Source organism: Carassius gibelio, chromosome B14 (genome assembly GCF_023724105.1).
Source record: "Carassius gibelio isolate Cgi1373 ecotype wild population from Czech Republic chromosome B14, carGib1.2-hapl.c, whole genome shotgun sequence".
Taxonomy (NCBI): domain Eukaryota; kingdom Metazoa; phylum Chordata; class Actinopteri; order Cypriniformes; family Cyprinidae; genus Carassius; species Carassius gibelio.
In genome coordinates, this window is record NC_068409.1 from 11,985,554 (window position 1) to 12,003,025 (window position 17,472).

General features: G+C 37.7%; 1 protein-coding gene across 4 annotated transcripts; it reads left to right on the forward strand.

The window, feature by feature from the left end:
* Positions 1–3,211: 3,211 nt before the first annotated feature.
* Positions 3,212–17,451, forward strand: bscl2l (BSCL2 lipid droplet biogenesis associated, seipin, like). Of its 4 annotated transcripts, none has more exons than XM_052575066.1 (8): positions 3,212–3,846; positions 13,219–13,300; positions 14,274–14,417; positions 14,843–14,977; positions 15,119–15,216; positions 15,376–15,505; positions 15,936–16,017; positions 16,116–17,451. In XM_052575066.1, exons 1-8 carry the CDS (start codon positions 3,587–3,589, stop codon positions 16,361–16,363), a joined length of 1,179 nt encoding a protein of 392 aa, XP_052431026.1. In that variant the 5' UTR covers positions 3,212–3,586; the 3' UTR covers positions 16,364–17,451. The 4 variants fall into 4 exon arrangements, with proteins under 4 accessions (XP_052431026.1, XP_052431023.1, XP_052431025.1 ...); XM_052575063.1 differs by having other exon boundaries at positions 3,239–3,846; positions 13,216–13,300; positions 14,741–14,977; XM_052575065.1 differs by having other exon boundaries at positions 3,239–3,846; positions 13,216–13,300.
* Positions 17,452–17,472: the final 21 nt, after the last annotated feature.

Sequence of the window (17,472 nt, forward strand, 5' to 3'; positions counted from 1 at the left end):
CACTGTATACATTTTCCAAATGTCTGTTGTAGGAATATTGTGAATGATTCATCTGTGCATATTTTATTTTTTAAATGAAATTTACTTCATATTTTTTTCCTCAACATGTCATAGCTGGATCTTTTGGGGAAAACAAGATAACTTCAATTACTTAGTTAGCTCCTTAAGTCATATACTTTCATATTCATAATTACATTCTTCAATCACATACCTCACTTCATCTGCTTCCAATTTTTGGGGCACAACCTCAACATCTCACAATCCAATCAACATTGAAGCAAAGAGCCAAGGCTTTTTTGATGAGCCATTCACATCTATATACGTACAGGAGAAAAGATCAGTTTATTGTGAAACTCAGAATATTTTAATTTATCTTGTTAAATTTGAATTTAAAATGTACATTCTTTTTCTTTCTGAAAGTGTTTTTTCAATTTCACTGAAATTATTGGGTGTAATAGTGATCTCTACAGGTCAAAAGAAGTACAACACATCTGCAATGACTTTCAAATGAATGGACACTGATGCCTATTTTTAACATCTGAGTGCATCAAGGGTGCGATCAAACAGGAGGTAGGCCTTGGGTCAAAAGAGTTAACTAAGACTGATAACGGTGCAGACACCTGTCAATCAAAGGGTCAGATCCACACCTGCAGCCGCTATCCTTCAGTTCACCTGAGCAGAAGTGTGGCTTTATTCCAAAACCTAGTCAGCTGCCTTGCTAAGGCTTATAGACAGCTACTTTATAAGACAGCATCCTGAACAGCAAGGTTTTGACATGTTGCTAAGATAACAATGCACTCTAATAGACATTTTTTAAAGTCAAAATTAAATTGAAAGTGCCATAATCTTTTCTTCCATTTTGTGACGTATATCGACCTTCTCAATCGAGAGAAAAAGAAACTTAGAAAAAAAGAAAAAGCGCTACCTTAGAATTTGTCTATGGCTTGGAATAACCTGTGCATTAATAGCTTCCTTATGATTCTTTAAAATGGTGCATATGAAAAAAGGTCAGTGTTTTGGAACAGTGTGTTTTTCATCCTTTAAGAATCTGTTTTATGTGATACTAAGAGAACGTTTTTGATCAGAAATTATCTGTGAGATTCCGTCCATTTTCCATCTGTAGAAAAGTTTTTGACATTTTACTTCTACTTTGGCATTTGAGATCTTTGTTGACCCCAAAGACCTTCCCCCCCCCCCACTGTGCTGATGTCTGTATCATGGCGGTGTTGACTGATGGGAAAACTGAACATATTCTGCCTTGTTTCTACATGACCTGAAGCGGCTAAAATATCAGAACTCGATCTGTATTTCGCTTTCTCTGTTGAATAAGTCATCTCATCTGAATCAGGAAAGAAATTTGCACAGATAGTATATCTCAGATTATTATACATTCATATATTATAAGCCAAAGAGTTCTAAACAGATATGTTGGTGGATTTTGATGTATGAGTTCCTATGTAGAAACAAAATCATCTACATCTTTGACAACCAAAGAAGTAGTATATTTTTAGTGAATGTTCATTTTTGAGGGAACTGTTTCTTTAAGTAAGTCAATCAACCAGCTGTGCCATTTTTGAAGCTTTTTTGTACAAATACAAGTGACCTTATATTACATGCTAAAGAGCAGCATGAACAATCTTCCTGGTATCTTCTTTTGTGGTGTTATTCACATTTCAAAATGTACGATGCAGTGACTGACCAATCAGAATCAAGTAAGAATGGTAGTGATAGAACAAAGTTTCAACATATTTCTGTAGTGTTGGCAGCCACGGTGCAGCTCCATCCTATAGCTATACATAGAGCTTTAGCACAGATTATGATTTGCAAATGAGTCATACCAGCATGAGGGGAGGAGGAGGGGAGGAAGAGCTCTCATCTGCAGTCCAGTTCAGCTACACCTCTCTTCATTTTTACAAATTTAATTCAAGGAGTCATTCTTTAAATTTTCACTTGATCTCCCTTTATCATTCTGTCAGAAAAAAAAGCACTTCCACTTGCTGAAACAATTTGATTCACCTGCAAGATCCTTTTTTAAACATGTATGTAGGCCAGCAGTCTCTCTTTGGCAGGTCATTTGAAATCATCCACAAAATTCCTATCATCTCTCGCTCTTTCTCTGGCATGTGAAAAATCAATCCAAACGTGGCACCTTTTCAAGTGCTGCTCATTTTAGAGAAAACTACTTGCTTTAGGGGGGGAAAAAAATAAAGGAATACATTGAGACATTTGATAGCAGCGTTCATATTACTGATGATTATGTAAACTAGTAGATCTTTGTTTTTTCTAAAGGAAATGTAAGTGTTCTTTGTCATTCAGAACTCACTGCCACAATTCTAGAATGTTGTGAGAGGTTGCTATGGCATTGTGTTGCAGTCGCTAAGGTTTCTTGCTTTGTTGCTAGGTAGTTATTTACTGTTCCCAAGTCCAAAATTGTAGGTCTCAATGATACAGCTTGAGTCCTTCCTTCAAAAGCAAACATCCCTAACTTATTGCATTTGCCATGATAGCAACACCATTATTACTAATACCAAAAATAAAAGCTTATTTAAAGAATAATTTACAATAAAATCTTTCATCTTAATCTCTTAAGGAACCTGTTTTACTGTTCTGCAGTTTGAGTTTGCTCACACTAAAAGGGTGTGTATTGCCATCTAGTGGAAAGAGATGCACATCACAAAAACATTTAATGGCGACACGATACTAAACACACAAGAGGGCTGTAAACAAAATCTCCTTTATACTTTATGTGCAAAACTACTTAAGTTCATGTAGGAGTAATCATGTGGTACATGTTCAACTGAGCTGGAAACTCCAGTGTCATAATAACAAAGTGCATGTGTGTCCTCAAACAGCTAACTGCCTGTAATTTGAATTTACTGAGCCGTGCATTGACCTGGCCTACTGTGCTTTTTTGCTGTAAAGTCATGTGTCGCATGTGTCTTGTGTGCATCCGATGGATTTGTAATTGCATGGTAAACTTGAAATGGTTATTGTGTGTCTGGCCTTTCAAACCAGTTACATGCATATGATTCTCACAAAATGATAAATGACAACTGTTTCTGCTTGATTTAATAGCTGTTACTAATTGTGTTTAAGGTCATCTAGATCAAAGATAGAAAGATTTTCCTTGGATATTTCATACTGTTTGCATTTCTTAACAGCATTCCTTGTCATGTTGCCTCACATGCTGGTCATGAGTCCCAGCGTCGTCCCACTGGGATCCAGCTGTTCTTCGGACTGTCCGTTTTTTTCCAGGAACCGACAGTGTCACAGTCCATTACTGCAGGAACATTCATTAAAAAGGGATTGTTCATTGATTCGGAGCATTTTAGATTAATCAAAAGTCAGACGTCAGAGCTTCAAGGGCAGAGGAAAGAATCTCGCAGGAACTCAAAAACGGAAACATGAGCTGGTGAGAAATTGGCTGAGTTTTCATGAGGAATGAGGCAGGTTTGGGTCTTTGGTATATAAACCAAAGACGCCAACAAGAGCTGAAATCGAAAGAGAAAAGGAAGTTGTGAAGGACTTTTCTCAGATAGCAGCACAACAACACTGGACCGTTTGAGAGAAATAAATCTTAGTAAACATGCAGCCCACTGTGGAGGAGTTCGATTCTGAGGATTCTGGTGTTCAAGATGTGGGACCTCAAATCAACGGGCTGGTGGTCCAGATCCTGGAGACAATGTCAGTGCTTCTGTTGCGAATCAGACAGAAGCTTCTGGAAATTTCTATCCTGATCTGTGTGATTCTGCTGGTGTTCTGGGTGGCTTTATTCCTCTATGGCAGTTTCTATTATTCCTTTATGCCCACAGCCAATTTCATCACACCTGTCTACTTCTTCTACAGGTGAGGTGTTTACAGGTACCAAGCAGAGTAAGCTGCTTTAAATCATTTTCTTAATCAGGTTTTCTTCTCGCTTCTAAACAAGCTTTCTTGAAAAGCACATTTTTTAAGCATATGCCTAAATTGTTAAATATCTTGTTGAAAACATTAAAATTTGTCTTGTCCCATTCACAAAATCATTATTCATGATTGAAGCATTAACCTCATGAACATTATATACATTAAGCATACAAAAATATATTATTTCTAAAAGCAGGTCTTTTTTAAATGAATAAATGCTAAATTAATAAATTAATGTTTCAAAAAAGCCAATGTATCAAACTGTGCTCAGTTTATATGCTCAGCTAAGACCAGTTCATCTGAACTATGCTATCCACATTTTATAATTTAACAGGTTTATATTATCACTGTGTCTCAGCAATTGTCTTATATGTATCTTATTTTTATTGCTATATTAATTTAAATGCGCAGTAGATCTTGGAAAATGCTAACTTTAGCCTGATAGCACTGAAAGTGAACCAAGCCGCAACCGTCTGGTCTCTCACTTGAAACCAACACAGAAGTGACTTAAACTGCAATTCGTTGAATGGCCACTAGAGCCAAAGGGAGTAAGTTCCATGGTTCCCAACCCTGGTCCTGGATGCACCCCAACACTGCACATTTTGCATATCTTCTTCCTCCGACACAACAATTTCAGATCCTGGAATCTCTACTAATGAGCCAATGACCTGAATCAGGTGTGTTTGATTAAGGATACATATAAAATGTCCAGTGTTGGGGTGCCTCCAGGACCAGGGTTGGGACCACTGCAGAGACTACCCTTGTTAAAATGCCCAACTTTACAGCAGAAGAAAAAAGGTGTTTACAGCTTGGTACAAAAAGTGGTTTTGGTCTATATAGTTAATTTTGCCCTTTGTGGGGGTGTGATTTTTTTTTATAATTCGTCAATTTTAAATTATATCAAGCCTTAAAGTTCATGCATAATTAAGGGCGTGGCCACTTGAGTGACAGATGGATTGCCGCTGCTGTCACCACCGTTGTGTAAGGCAGGCATGGTTTCAGCAACCAGCTCCACCCACGTCCCGCCTTTTTGCCTATTTTCTATTATCTAGGTGTAACGCGCAGCCAAGATGACGGTGGCTCTTCAAAAACAATAGGTTACTTGCATAACCCCAGTTCTCTGATAGCATTATGTGAGGTGTCTCACTATTGGATTCACCCCTTCCATATACTCCTCAAAAGCCCAATTCCATTACGCCAGCCTCAATTGGCTGGCAGACATGACGTTGCGTCAGGGAGTGGCTCCCTCCCCTCTTTATAAAAGGGACGATGCAACGTCATTACGGCATTCAAAACAAGCACACCTCTTCCTCGCTTCACAGAGCAAGGAGGTAGTTCTGGTGAGACACCTCACTAAATGCTATCAGAGAACCGGGGGTTATGCAAGTAACATATTGTTCTCTTTCAAGCATACATTTCGTGGTCTCACTATGGGATCTCCTAACTCCTGTATTGCCTGTCTCAAAGTCTCCTGCTACCCAAAGAAACTATTATAGGGCTGGTAAAGTCAACACTCAAGATCCAATGCTCAATATGGCATGTGCAAACATTTGAACTGTAACATCCAGTTTATAGAATCTTGCAAATGTGTGCGGTGAGGACCAACTTGCCTCTTCACAGATATCTTATAGCCCATTACATAGATATTCCTTTCATTGAGTGAGCACATAAACCAGATGGAGGCGTAAGACCCTTACTGGAATATGCAAAAGAAATTGCCTCCACTATCCAGTGGGATAAACACAGTTTAGTAATTGGCTTCCTATGTGGCTTTGCCCAAGACACAAACAGCTGATCACTCTCTCTGAACTCTTTAATTATCTTTTTATACGTGAAGCACACACCAGACCTCAAATATTCAGCCTTTGCTGTTCTGCTAAAGCATAGGTGGTGGTGTGTTATAAGCTCTTACATTTATGCATTTAGCAGACACTTTTATCCAAAGCAACTTACAGTGCATTGAGGCTACACACACACACACACACACAAACACACACACAAACACACACACACACGCACACGCACACACACACACACACACATATATATATATATATATATATATATATATATATATATTAGGGGTGTAACGATACGCGTATTCGTATTGAACCGTTCGGTACAAGGCTTTCGGTTCGGTGTGCAGTATGCATTATGTACCGAACGGATCGTTGGACTAATTAATTATATTTGGGAAATAAAAAAGTGTGTGAAATATAATGTAATGCGTTCAACAATGTAGTGCAATAACCCAAATGATGTAACAGGCAATGCCCCTGACACCCCCGAAGAAAAAAAAACCTACCAACTTATGTTTATGTTATGATACTCAGTCAGGCGCTCGCTCACTCAGTACACGCTGAGTGAGCGAGCAGTTCATGCACGGTACGCGGTGGCCAATTCGTTTAACAGACCAGAAATAGAAGATCCTCCAATAACCAACAGGTCTGGTGTTTGGGTGCACTTTGGATTCCCTGTAAGCTATAATGGTGATGGCAAGAGAGTAGGGTACACCAGCGGGAATACAAAAAAACTAAACAAAAAAAAAACACTAGCGGGAATACTTAAAACATGTCAACTCATTTACGCCGACATCACCTTAGTGTGTCAGTATCTGGGAAAAGACGAAAAAAAGGAGAAACATACACGCAACAAACTATCCCCGCAGCATTTAGACAGACATTTCCAACTGACTCAAACAGGGCAAAAGACATCACCGTGGGGATTGGTAGGCTTCATTTACGTTGCATTTACATTATAGTCGCAGATATGAGACCTTACTATTTACCATTCATTCTATCATCACCATTATAGTTTACGGGGAATCCAGAGTGCACCCAAACACCAGACCTGTTGGTTATTGGAGGATCTTCTATTTCTGGTCTGTTAAACGCATTGGCCATTTTGTAAGGAGCCTTCAGCGCTTACTGAGTGAGCGAGCGCATTACTCTGTAGTGGAAAACGCAGGTTTTAAGAACATTCTTAATGTAATTGAGCCCCGTTACAATATTCCTTCACAAGCTCATTTCAGACAGACCGTAATTCCTGCTTTGCTCCAAAAAACATAAGCCCTATAGAGAACCAATTGAGTAAAAACACACTCCTCAATATAAACAGTTATAGAGTTCCATATAAAAAGTTACATCTTTGTATTTGTTCATAACTACTACAACAATATAACATTTTCATTTTTTTTTTTTTTTATAAGGAGCTGTTTTTGTTTTATACAATATGCTGCTAAGGAAACACCATAGAAGATGTGTAAGGAATAGCTCCATCAGTTCAATGTAAAAAAAAAAAAAAAAAAAAAAAAAAAAAAAACATTGTTAGTTTTAATAAAACATTTTTAAAAAATCAAGGAAATTTATCTGCCAATTTATCTGTGAACCGTTACACCCCTAATATATATATATATATATATATATATATATATATATATATATATATATATATATATATATATATATAAAATTTAAAATTTTACCAGTCTGTGTGTTCCCTGGGAATTGAACCCACAACCTTTTGTGCTGTTAATGCAGTGCTCTACCACTGAGTCACAGTGATACTCTCTTAACTCAAGAGGAATAATAGAATTGACCATCTTGAGCATAAAAGCAGTGTGTGAATGTCACTTACATGCTTTGCTGAAGCCAAAGCTAACAGCAGCACCATTTGAAACATCTTAAAAATAATTTAAGTCAGCCTTGTCCAGTGGCTCAACTGGAGTCAGAAAGCAGAAAGCGCATCAAGCACCAGAACCAGACCCCATGAAGGAGAAATCGGTTTTGAGAGTGGTAAAGCACAACACACGCCCTTCATCAACCTGAATAAGAAAGGATGCTGCTCAACAGTATTGTTTTCAAAACCTACATGACAGGCAGATATCATGTCCAGAAACACTATGGTTGAGAACGCTTTGCCCTGATCTATCAGATCCTGCAGAAAACATAGAATAACTTACATTGAACTCTGAATGGGGATTATGTGTCTAGCCGCGCACCAAAGCTCAAACACACCCCATTTACATTCATAGAGTGAGTGAGTGAGTGGACCGGGCCCTATAATTCTGTATACTTCTGATGACACTGTCTGGCAGACCAGCCGGATTCGTAATTTAGCCACTCACTGGCCAGGCCCACATTTCCAGGTGTTCTGGATAAGGATTAAAAATATTCCCTCGGCCTGTGACGGCAGATCTCTGCGCAGTGGAAGGGACTGTGGCTCTGCAGAAATATCATTTCTGTCCCTCCTCACTCACTCTGTGAAGGGCTAGGGATATCAATACTATCCATGCGAACGCATACAGGAGAGTGCAAGGCCACTCATGCACCAGTGAGTCTATTCCCAGAGGCACGCTCTGATCCTTCAGAGAGAAGAACAGAGGACATTGAGTATTGTCCTGCGACCCAAAAAGATCCACTGTTGCTCTGCCATATATGCTCCAAATTTGACCGACCACTTCCATGTTCAGCTTCCACTCTCCATAAAGGGGATTTCCCCTGGACAGCAGATCTGCACCCCGGTTCATGATCTCTTGTTAGTGCATCGCCCTCAGTGATAACAAAGGCTCCACAAAAATCTGTTTGCATGCCAACATGTGTAAATGGAGTGATCTGAGACCTCCCTTTCTCTTAATGTAAGCCACAACTGTAGTGTTGTCCATTCCAACGAGAACTTGATATCCTTTCAGAAAAGTAAGAAAATGCTTCAACATCAGAAAGACGCCAGCATTTCCAAGTAGTTTATGTGACAGTGGCTCAGATGGGGATCCCCAATTCATTGTTCTTCCCTTATGAAATTCCCTCCAGCCGAACAATGATGCATCCATTGCTATGACGTTCCTGGCCTGGACAACGCATAAATATAATATTATAAATATTCTGCCAAAGGGAAAGATTATTAGAGTTGAGGCCATCAGACTTAATAGTATGAGGCATGTGCGAAAATAAACACTTTTCCCTTTCCAAAATTTGGCCAGGAATTTATCTTATTTTGGGACTATCCTGAGTAAAACCCACTTTGACTTTCCACTGGTGGAACCACTCTTATTGCCTTTTTTTCAGCAGGGAGGTAATCTCGTCCTGAAGAACATATTCTAAACTTCCCAGCACCTGAGAATAAATTATTCCTTCGAACTGTGGGGAACAAGTGGCGAACTGAAGTCTGTAACCGTTCTGTACTGTCCTCAGCATCCAGCGGAACTGTGTGCACACTCGCCAATAGTTTACTTGCAGCGTGTTCTGATAAAGTGTTTTTCAACATTTTTGGGGATATTATGTTTTTTAAAAAATGTTTTGAGGAAACAGTGAAAACTTTTTTTTTACTTTGAGCATGTGCGTGTACCACTTTATCGTCTCTTGTTCTCTACACTGCTCTGCATCCCCTTGCACAACTCTGGTTTCCCCACAGAACATCTGTAAACATCCCTTTTCACTGAAATCTGAACAACTGAGGGTCAGGAACTAGCAAGGGGGGGGGGGGGCTGTGAGTCCCCTTTCCTCAGCAAGACCCCTTTTTCTTCCTCTACATCACCTGGGTAGGATGCGGAGCTGGCTGGTCCATCTGAGCTCTTGCGGGTGAATAATGTTTCCTGGGCCAGGTGGGTTTCTGCCCTGTTGCGCCACTCTGACCTGCTGCTGCATTCAAACATTATCTCTGTCACCTAGGAATGCGAAAACTGGGGGGTGGGCGAGCTGTAGCCTGCGCAAAGGTCTGCCGAGGAAGAGGAGGGGGTGCAGTCTGCATCTTCCTTGGCATGCAAAACTGCAATGCCTCATTATCCCTTTTCTGCATCAGTATCAGCGCTGAGCCGAAAAGACCTTCTGTGAGCTGAAAATACCTTCTTTAAATGCCGGTGCATCTAAAATGGCTTTTCTCTGTTAGAGAGAATAGCCAAATTAAATCAGCGTCCTCTCTCCTGAATGACCATTGTGGCCATGGCCTTGCCCACAGCCTTAACGGCATGGGCGTAGGTTTAGGGGGGGACGCTAGGTACTAGTCCCTATCAATATTTTGAGATGGCAAATTTGTCCCCACCAGTATTTATTACTATTTGGATCTTTGCACTCACTGCTATTTGGATCGATTCTAATGGCCAGGACGACGACAGTACAAGAAACGCCGTAATTTGATTGGAAGCGGGGTATCTGACAGGCTACACGCGCGGGCTACACGCGTGTCCCCACCAAAGCTGAGACCAAACCTACGCCCATGCTGAACGGCATATCCCTGAAGACGGAGCTAGAGATCTGTGATGACACAGATTTCTTCCCACTGTGTCTGACCTGGCGTGACAGACACCTTGACTTGTAGCTCCACCTGGTACGCGGAGAGCAGAGAGATGGCGTTCATTGCCTGGAATGAGAGAGCGATTGCTTTGACTGGAAGCGGTCCGCTTTTGATGGCAATGTCAGGTTTGCAGTCGCCATACGCTTTGGATGCAGATGCACGGCGACTAAAGGCTCCATGGGGGGCATGCAAAGAAGGCCCTCCTTCTCCACACCCTCCACGTCAAGTGCAGACCCAACCCCCCTCATTATCACTCAGACAGAGCGTTTTGATTGGATGGACATTTATTGGACCTACCCCTTCCACAGAATATATAAATACAGATAAATACATTTAAATCACTTAACTTAATGATACCGGGATGTGAAGAGACTTTCAACCAGCATTACAAAAAGTGTTTCTGAAGACAAATTTCCAAAAAATCTTTTTATTTTTATTGATTAGTTTATTTAACCTTTAGACAAAATAGAAAAAAAAGTTTGCATATGTGTTTTTGTTGAGTATTTATTTTAAACATTTAGTGTTGTGTAGTATAATGTGGACCTCATAATTGAAGAGGATAAAAAAAACTCAGTTTTATTCAGAGGCCTAACTGTGCCCAAAATATGAAAGTTGGTTGAGTTGCTGATATTTATATGGCCAAAAAAGTAAGAGCTTGGTTTAATAGGGGTTATACGATACGTGCTGCATTTTGTCTGATGTAGTCCAGACTGACAGGATTTGTCTTGGATGTTTCCTAACAGCATTCATTCTCATAGCTTGTAATGTAAATCAATGAGATCTTGATAACAGTGAAGCAGACTAACATAGATATCATTTGTCTCTCTATTTATCAACAATGTCTTAGTAAGATCAAGATGCTTAGTTTTATGATCAAAGCTCTGAAGTTTTTAATGTGGAGAAAAACATGTAATGCATTGCAAAATAATGATGACTGAAGAAATTAACAAATAAAAAATATCCTCAAAAGCCTGATGGATCAAATTTTATATATTGATTATATCATATATGATATACATATTTGATTTATATTTTAACTTGACTTTTTTTTCTTTTCTTTCTTTTTTATGAATAATTAAGTAAATAAGTTGCTCCAGTCCAGTAAGTGTTCATCCTGGAATATTGCTAATAATATAAACGTTGTTCTTATGCTTCATAGCAAAAAGACCTAAAGAAATACATTTTTAGATTTATACTTAAAGGCCTTTTACAGTTGTGTTCAAAATTATTCAACCCCCTTGACTTGCAAGGCAATTTGCTGTGGAGGACATTTTATGAAATAAATTTAACAAAGGCATCAGTAAAGTATTAGCGAAAGTTTGTTAATACACTTTTGAGTGATTCTGAGAATGGAACATTGATGAATCATGATAAAATACGAATTGGCTCTTAACATTGATGTTCAAAATCATTATTGAACCCCCTTTGTGCAGAATCTTTTATTCTTTAAAATCACCAATAAACGCTGTCTCTAAGTGTTTAGAAGCTTCTGTCACCTCTCTACTACAGTTAGGCCCATTCCACACCTGAAAAAGCTTTCAGATCACTGATAATCTTTGGTTTTCACATTGCCACTGCTTTCTTCAAATTCAACCAGATATTTGAAATGAGAATTAAGCCTTGAGACTGAACAGGTCACTCAAGTACATTCCATGACTGATCCCTGAACCAAGCAGAAGTAGATTTGGATGTGTACTTTGGGATGACTGTCCTGCAGGAAAGTCCATTGATCATCTGCTTCAGTTTTTGCACCAAAGGCATCACAATTCTTGTCAAAATGGCCTGATAATTCAAAGAATCCATGATGTCTTTCATACAGACATGATTTCCACTTCCTGCTACAGTAAAGAAACCCCATAACAGGACTGATCCACCTCCAAGTTTGAGGATGGAGATGGTGTTCTTCTGCTTATGAGTTTTGTCATTTTTTGCAGTAGACATACCGCTGATCCATGGATCCAAAAAGTTCCAGTTTGGTCACATCACTCCATATAACATTCCTCCAGAGCTCCACAGGTCCACACAAATGAATTGTATCAAGTTCAAGTTGGCTTTTTGTTCCTCTTGATCAAGAGTAGTATTTATCAATGTGTCTCAACATGAAGGCCATACTTGTCTAGTGTTCTTCTTATACACTGCATTGAAATGGTTTTCCTCCTTTCATCGGGTCATCTTGCAAGTCTTTGGCTGTACATTGCAGGTTTTTTCTCAGTTGCTCTGATTAAACATTTTATGATATTGTGCTTTTTCTTCCACACCCTCAAAGGTTTTCTGGTAAAACACACTTTAAGCTAAGAAATAAGGCTGAGAGCTGTGTCTCTAGGAACTTTCAATGTCTTGGAAATCTTCATATAGCCTTAGCCTTTCTAAAGTATTACAATATTTCTTCTCTTTTGCTTTTGTGAGATCTCTGTTGACATTTTTGCTACTCAACTTCAATACATGCATGGGCTAACTGTATGTGTAACGGCTCAAGCTAATTCTGTTTTTAATAGAGTTTCTAAAGGCTTAATTGTGTTTTGAGACTGTTTTATTCCCCACCATGCAAATAAGTGATTTAAAAACAGCAATGTTGAATAGGGGTTGAATAATTATGACATAGCAGTATTATTAAAAAATCTCATAACTCAAATATATTACATTACATATTGACAATATCACTTTTAATATGCCAGTGAACTGTTATAGATGCAAGTTTTATTATATCCTGGATCTTCAGAAAAGCTTGTATTTGTAAAGTACTGCAGTCTCTAGGGGGTTGAATAATTTTGAACACAACTGTACTTGCTATAATGTATAAACTATTGGATAAAAAGAGGCATGTATAGTTTTTTTCAGCAATGTTTTGATCATGTTGATAATTCAGATGCAGTCGAAATGAGAACAGGCTCAGATGGTAACAAGCTGTAGAATATTTGGATTACAGTAATATCACAGAATCAGCCTAGATTCATCAGAGGCTTGACTGTGGTAGCTCTTGATGGTTGTCATCTGCTTGTTCATGTCAAATGTGTTTCTGATCAGCAGGACTGATTGTCTATCTCCTCATCACTCTTTGTGTTCTTTCCCTGTGGCTAATGTCTCTTTACTGAAAAATGGAAAACATCAGGTAATCATCCTTGAACTCTTCCTTGCGTAGTTTCTTAATTTTAACCAAACTTTATTTTAAAGGTCCTTTTATTATTATAAATAATTATTATATATAATTATTATTATTATTATAATTTTTTTGATTATCTTTTATTGCTGAGCTTAGTCAAAGACTATAGCAGGGACTTTGGTTTAGTATAGTATGTAGAAATGTGTATATTATGTCATAAGTGTTTCAAATACTAGCATTCTACATTGTTCTCTAATGTCACTATGACATATTTATTTTCATTTATGTTCAGTGATGTTAGTAATAAATTTAGTTTGCATCTATCCAGCCTGATCAAATAAATCCGGGGGAAAATTTTGTTAAAAATAAAGGTTGACATCACTTTACTTTGCATACTTTGGTTGCATGCTGCACATATTGTGCAGTCCGAATATATGTGGACAAAGAATATTTGCATACTATGCACAGTGGATATATATGAGTATTTTAGTAGTATATTGTCCTAGTGAAATATAAATACACTAAATACATTTATTTAACCTTAAGCCAACTACATGCATGTTCTTAATAAAAATATACTGCAATTGAAATTTTAGTATACTAAACTGATATACTTAAAAGTCTGATAAATTGGAACAACCAGTTTTTTTAATGCACTTTAATTTTGTGGAAGTAGTGCTGAAGTCAAACTAAAGTTTTACTGATGTATATTTGATTGTGCTAAACTGGAAATACGCTTTAAATATCTTTCATTTAAAGAACAATATTATTTTAAATTCATACAATCCTCATCAATGACATTAAAACATATTTTACGCATTATATTTTGCACAAGTAGTTCTCCAAATAAAGTGTAATGATAATTATTATTTATATCAGCAAGTCTTGAGCAAAATGTCAGTAGATATGTTCATAGATTTGAACTATACTTGATGAAATAAATGTATTTTAGATACGTTTTTCTCTTTCCTGCCTACTACAGGTAATGACATACGGTCAGCCTTATCGGATCACACTAGAGCTGGAAATGCCAGAGTCTCCAGCCAACCAGGAGCTGGGAATGTTCCTAGTAAAAATGAATCCCTATTCTAAAGCTGGTCCGATTGTTGACAGATCGGCACGTTCTGTAAGTATGCAAACCAGGAGCCATGTACACAGAAAAAAAAAAAAAACCTTTTTACGTTTATTGTGTACATCAAATATTTTCTTCTTGATAGATTACACTCAGTATCTAAAATGTGAATTATCCAACCAGTCAAATTCATTTAATGCTTAAAAGGAATTGTTCACCCAGAAATGACATTTCTATAAGCATTAACATCATTCATGTCAAATGGCTTCAACAGACTTTGAATATAGCACACTTCAAGTCATTTTATGGTGCTTTTCCATAACAGAATTTAAATTTTCACATGACATTTCCTATTAAGTAACTGTTTCAAAATGTAGGTTCATCAGGGCGAGCCTTGTTATCTTTCTTCGTTTTCACAATGCATCTATGGTAAGATGTCAGATCGACTCCCATTCTCTCTCTCTCTGTGTGTGTCTCAGGCAATGCTCCATTATCGCTCCTCTCTTCTTCAGGCTCTGGGCACAGTAGCCTTCTCCCCCTTGCTGTTAACAGGAGCATCGGAGCAGAAGCAGTCAGTCATGGTGGAGCTGTACTCTGAATTCAAAGATGATTCTGTGAGTCATGGAGTCCTAGCAACCACATAGAAACTCTACAAAACTTAGAATACCTTTAGCAGCTTCTGTACAATATATGGGAAGTGGAACTAAATTTTAGAGCTCATTTAGTATATTTTTGACTCTCTTTTCTCTGTTCAGTACAACCCCATTGTTGGAGCCATCATTGAGATCCATTCCCAGCGTATTCAGATCTACAGAGCTCATCTCTACATCTTTGCTCACTTTACAGGCATCAGGTGTGTATATTCCTGTCTTTTTGCTGGGTTGCTTAAAAAGTCCTCACATTTTTCCATTTATTGTTAATTTAAATAATGTGCTCTGTGTTTGAGATCAGCCCAACATTTGTCTCGTCAAACAGATGATGAGGTCTTTATGAATCTGTCTGATCTTCATAGGTACCTGCTGTATCACTTCCCCCTGATCTCAGCGCTCATCGGGGTGATGAGTAACTTTACTTTCCTCAGTTTGATCATCCTTCTCAGCTTCCTGCAGTTTAATCTGGGTGGTCGCAGGACTCGTGGAAAGGTACGCTTCTCTAAAATTGAGCATTTAATGTTCAGTTATACAAGACACTGGCCAAGAGCATACTCTACAAAAGTATGCAAACGTAGATGTGAATGCGTGTAAATATGTAATGCGTTTGTAATTAATGAGGCTTTTCAAACCTTAGTACTCAAGGGAGAACAAATGTATGAAAGCTTGTTTTTGCAATAAAAAAAAAAAAAAATGATGTTCATGACATTTTTCTCACAATTCAGACTTTTTTCGTATAAACTCGGAACTCCAAAATGGTATTCCATAAATCTGGGCTACAAATCATAAAAACTAGCAATTACACTTTTAATCTTGTATACAGTATGTTATGGGCATTCTTGCCTTGAAATAGTGACTTTGTGTTTCTTCTGCGAATGTCTTTGATAACAACATTTTTCATACAGTGTTTTCATTGATTCAGGCTGTAATGCAACAAGAGGAAAATAATGAACCAGATGATGTAAATGATCAGTCTGAACCACAGGATGAAGGAAAGGCACCAGGTGAAGTCTGGTTTAATCACTGAAATTTTCACTGCATTGATCATATTTCTTTATACAGCCACTATAATACATTTGTTGGATTTCCCCCATTATTATAGAACGTTTCGATGACATAGGGTGTAAATCAGTGGAGGCGGAAGAATCCATTCCAGACGTGGGGGTGGAGGAGAGTGAGGATGACTCCATAGAACTTGCTGAAGATGAACCCACCTGTGAAGCTGGGGATGGAGAAATGATTTTGAGGCACAGGAATTTGTCCCAGAGCATGTTACAGTCATCTCAAGTGTTAACAGACACCACAGATAAAACTTATCAAAACAGTGTTGGTGTCTGTTCAAGCTGCTAGAGAGCGAATGGAGCTGTCTTTTAAATGAGGGTAAAGGTTATGAAAAGCAAAGGCCACCCACTGGATTTCATAGATTTGGTAACAATGTCCTTTTTAAAAAAATGTGGACTTGATGCTAGCCCTAATCTCTTGTATCATTATTGTAGACAACCACAAGTATTCAGTATATTAACCATTTATTGTCTACCAAATGTTGAGATAAAACTGACCCTTCTAGACATATCCTTTGTTGTTCTTCTTATTATTATTATATTCCACAATGAAAACAGTGACACTGTGCCAATAAATAACCAAAGGGGGAGAATGTCATTTGTTTGTGGTTTTTGTCTGGAAAATAACATTAATTTGCATTCATTTACATGTATTCCACTTTTAACCCTTTAACTGCCTTCTCAACCAAATGGTTGGTTTGTCACTTTATGGTAAACATAGAAAAGCTAAGCTAATGTTTTCAGATAATCCTTTCTGCTGTCAGAATGTACTATTTGCTGAGAAATATAACTTTCTGATCATTCATTATAGTTCATATTTTCTGATTTCCATAGTATGTGTATGAATTCCGGTACTTTTGCCATAAAGTGACATATCAACCATTTGGTAGAGGCCGATAGTTTAAAAATTACGGGACGTGTTGGAAAAAAAATACATTGAGTGTGGTAACTAATGACATAAGGAGATAAGAAATGCAAACAAAAAAAATTTCAAATGCTTTTTTCTTGGTGGGGCAGTTAAAGGGTTAAAAATGCTGAGAAAATTATAGAAATATCAATAGGATATTATTTTACTGAAATCTATTTATGGACATTTATAATCATTACTTTAACATGATATATATTTTTTTATATCTGAAAAACAGAATAAATAAAGTTGTAAAATGTCAATATTGGGTGTATTAATATGCATAATATTGTATTTTTATGCTAATTTTATACATACATAATTGTAGAGAGACTCTAATATGGCTCAGAATTAAATGGCAATTTGTGGCAAGATGTATACCCACCGAAAAACAAGTGGTTATTATTTTTATTATCTAAATCTATAATTTACTGTAAATGGTATCGCAAGTCAAGGTTCAATTCCTGTGAAATCTGTATGCTGATTAAATA

What these genes read in the sequence shown, in the direction of transcription:
- bscl2l (XM_052575063.1), top strand. Translation starts at nt 3,587, where the DNA reads ATGCAGCCCACTGTGGAGGAGTTCGATTCTGAGGATTCTGGTGTTCAA. An exon ending in TGAAAAATGGAAAACATCAG is followed by an intron (nt 13,301 to 14,273) that starts GTAATCATCCTT and finishes TGCCTACTACAG; the next exon opens with GTAATGACATACGGTCAGCC. An exon ending in TTGACAGATCGGCACGTTCT is followed by an intron (nt 14,418 to 14,740) that starts GTAAGTATGCAA and finishes TTCAAAATGTAG; the next exon opens with GTTCATCAGGGCGAGCCTTG.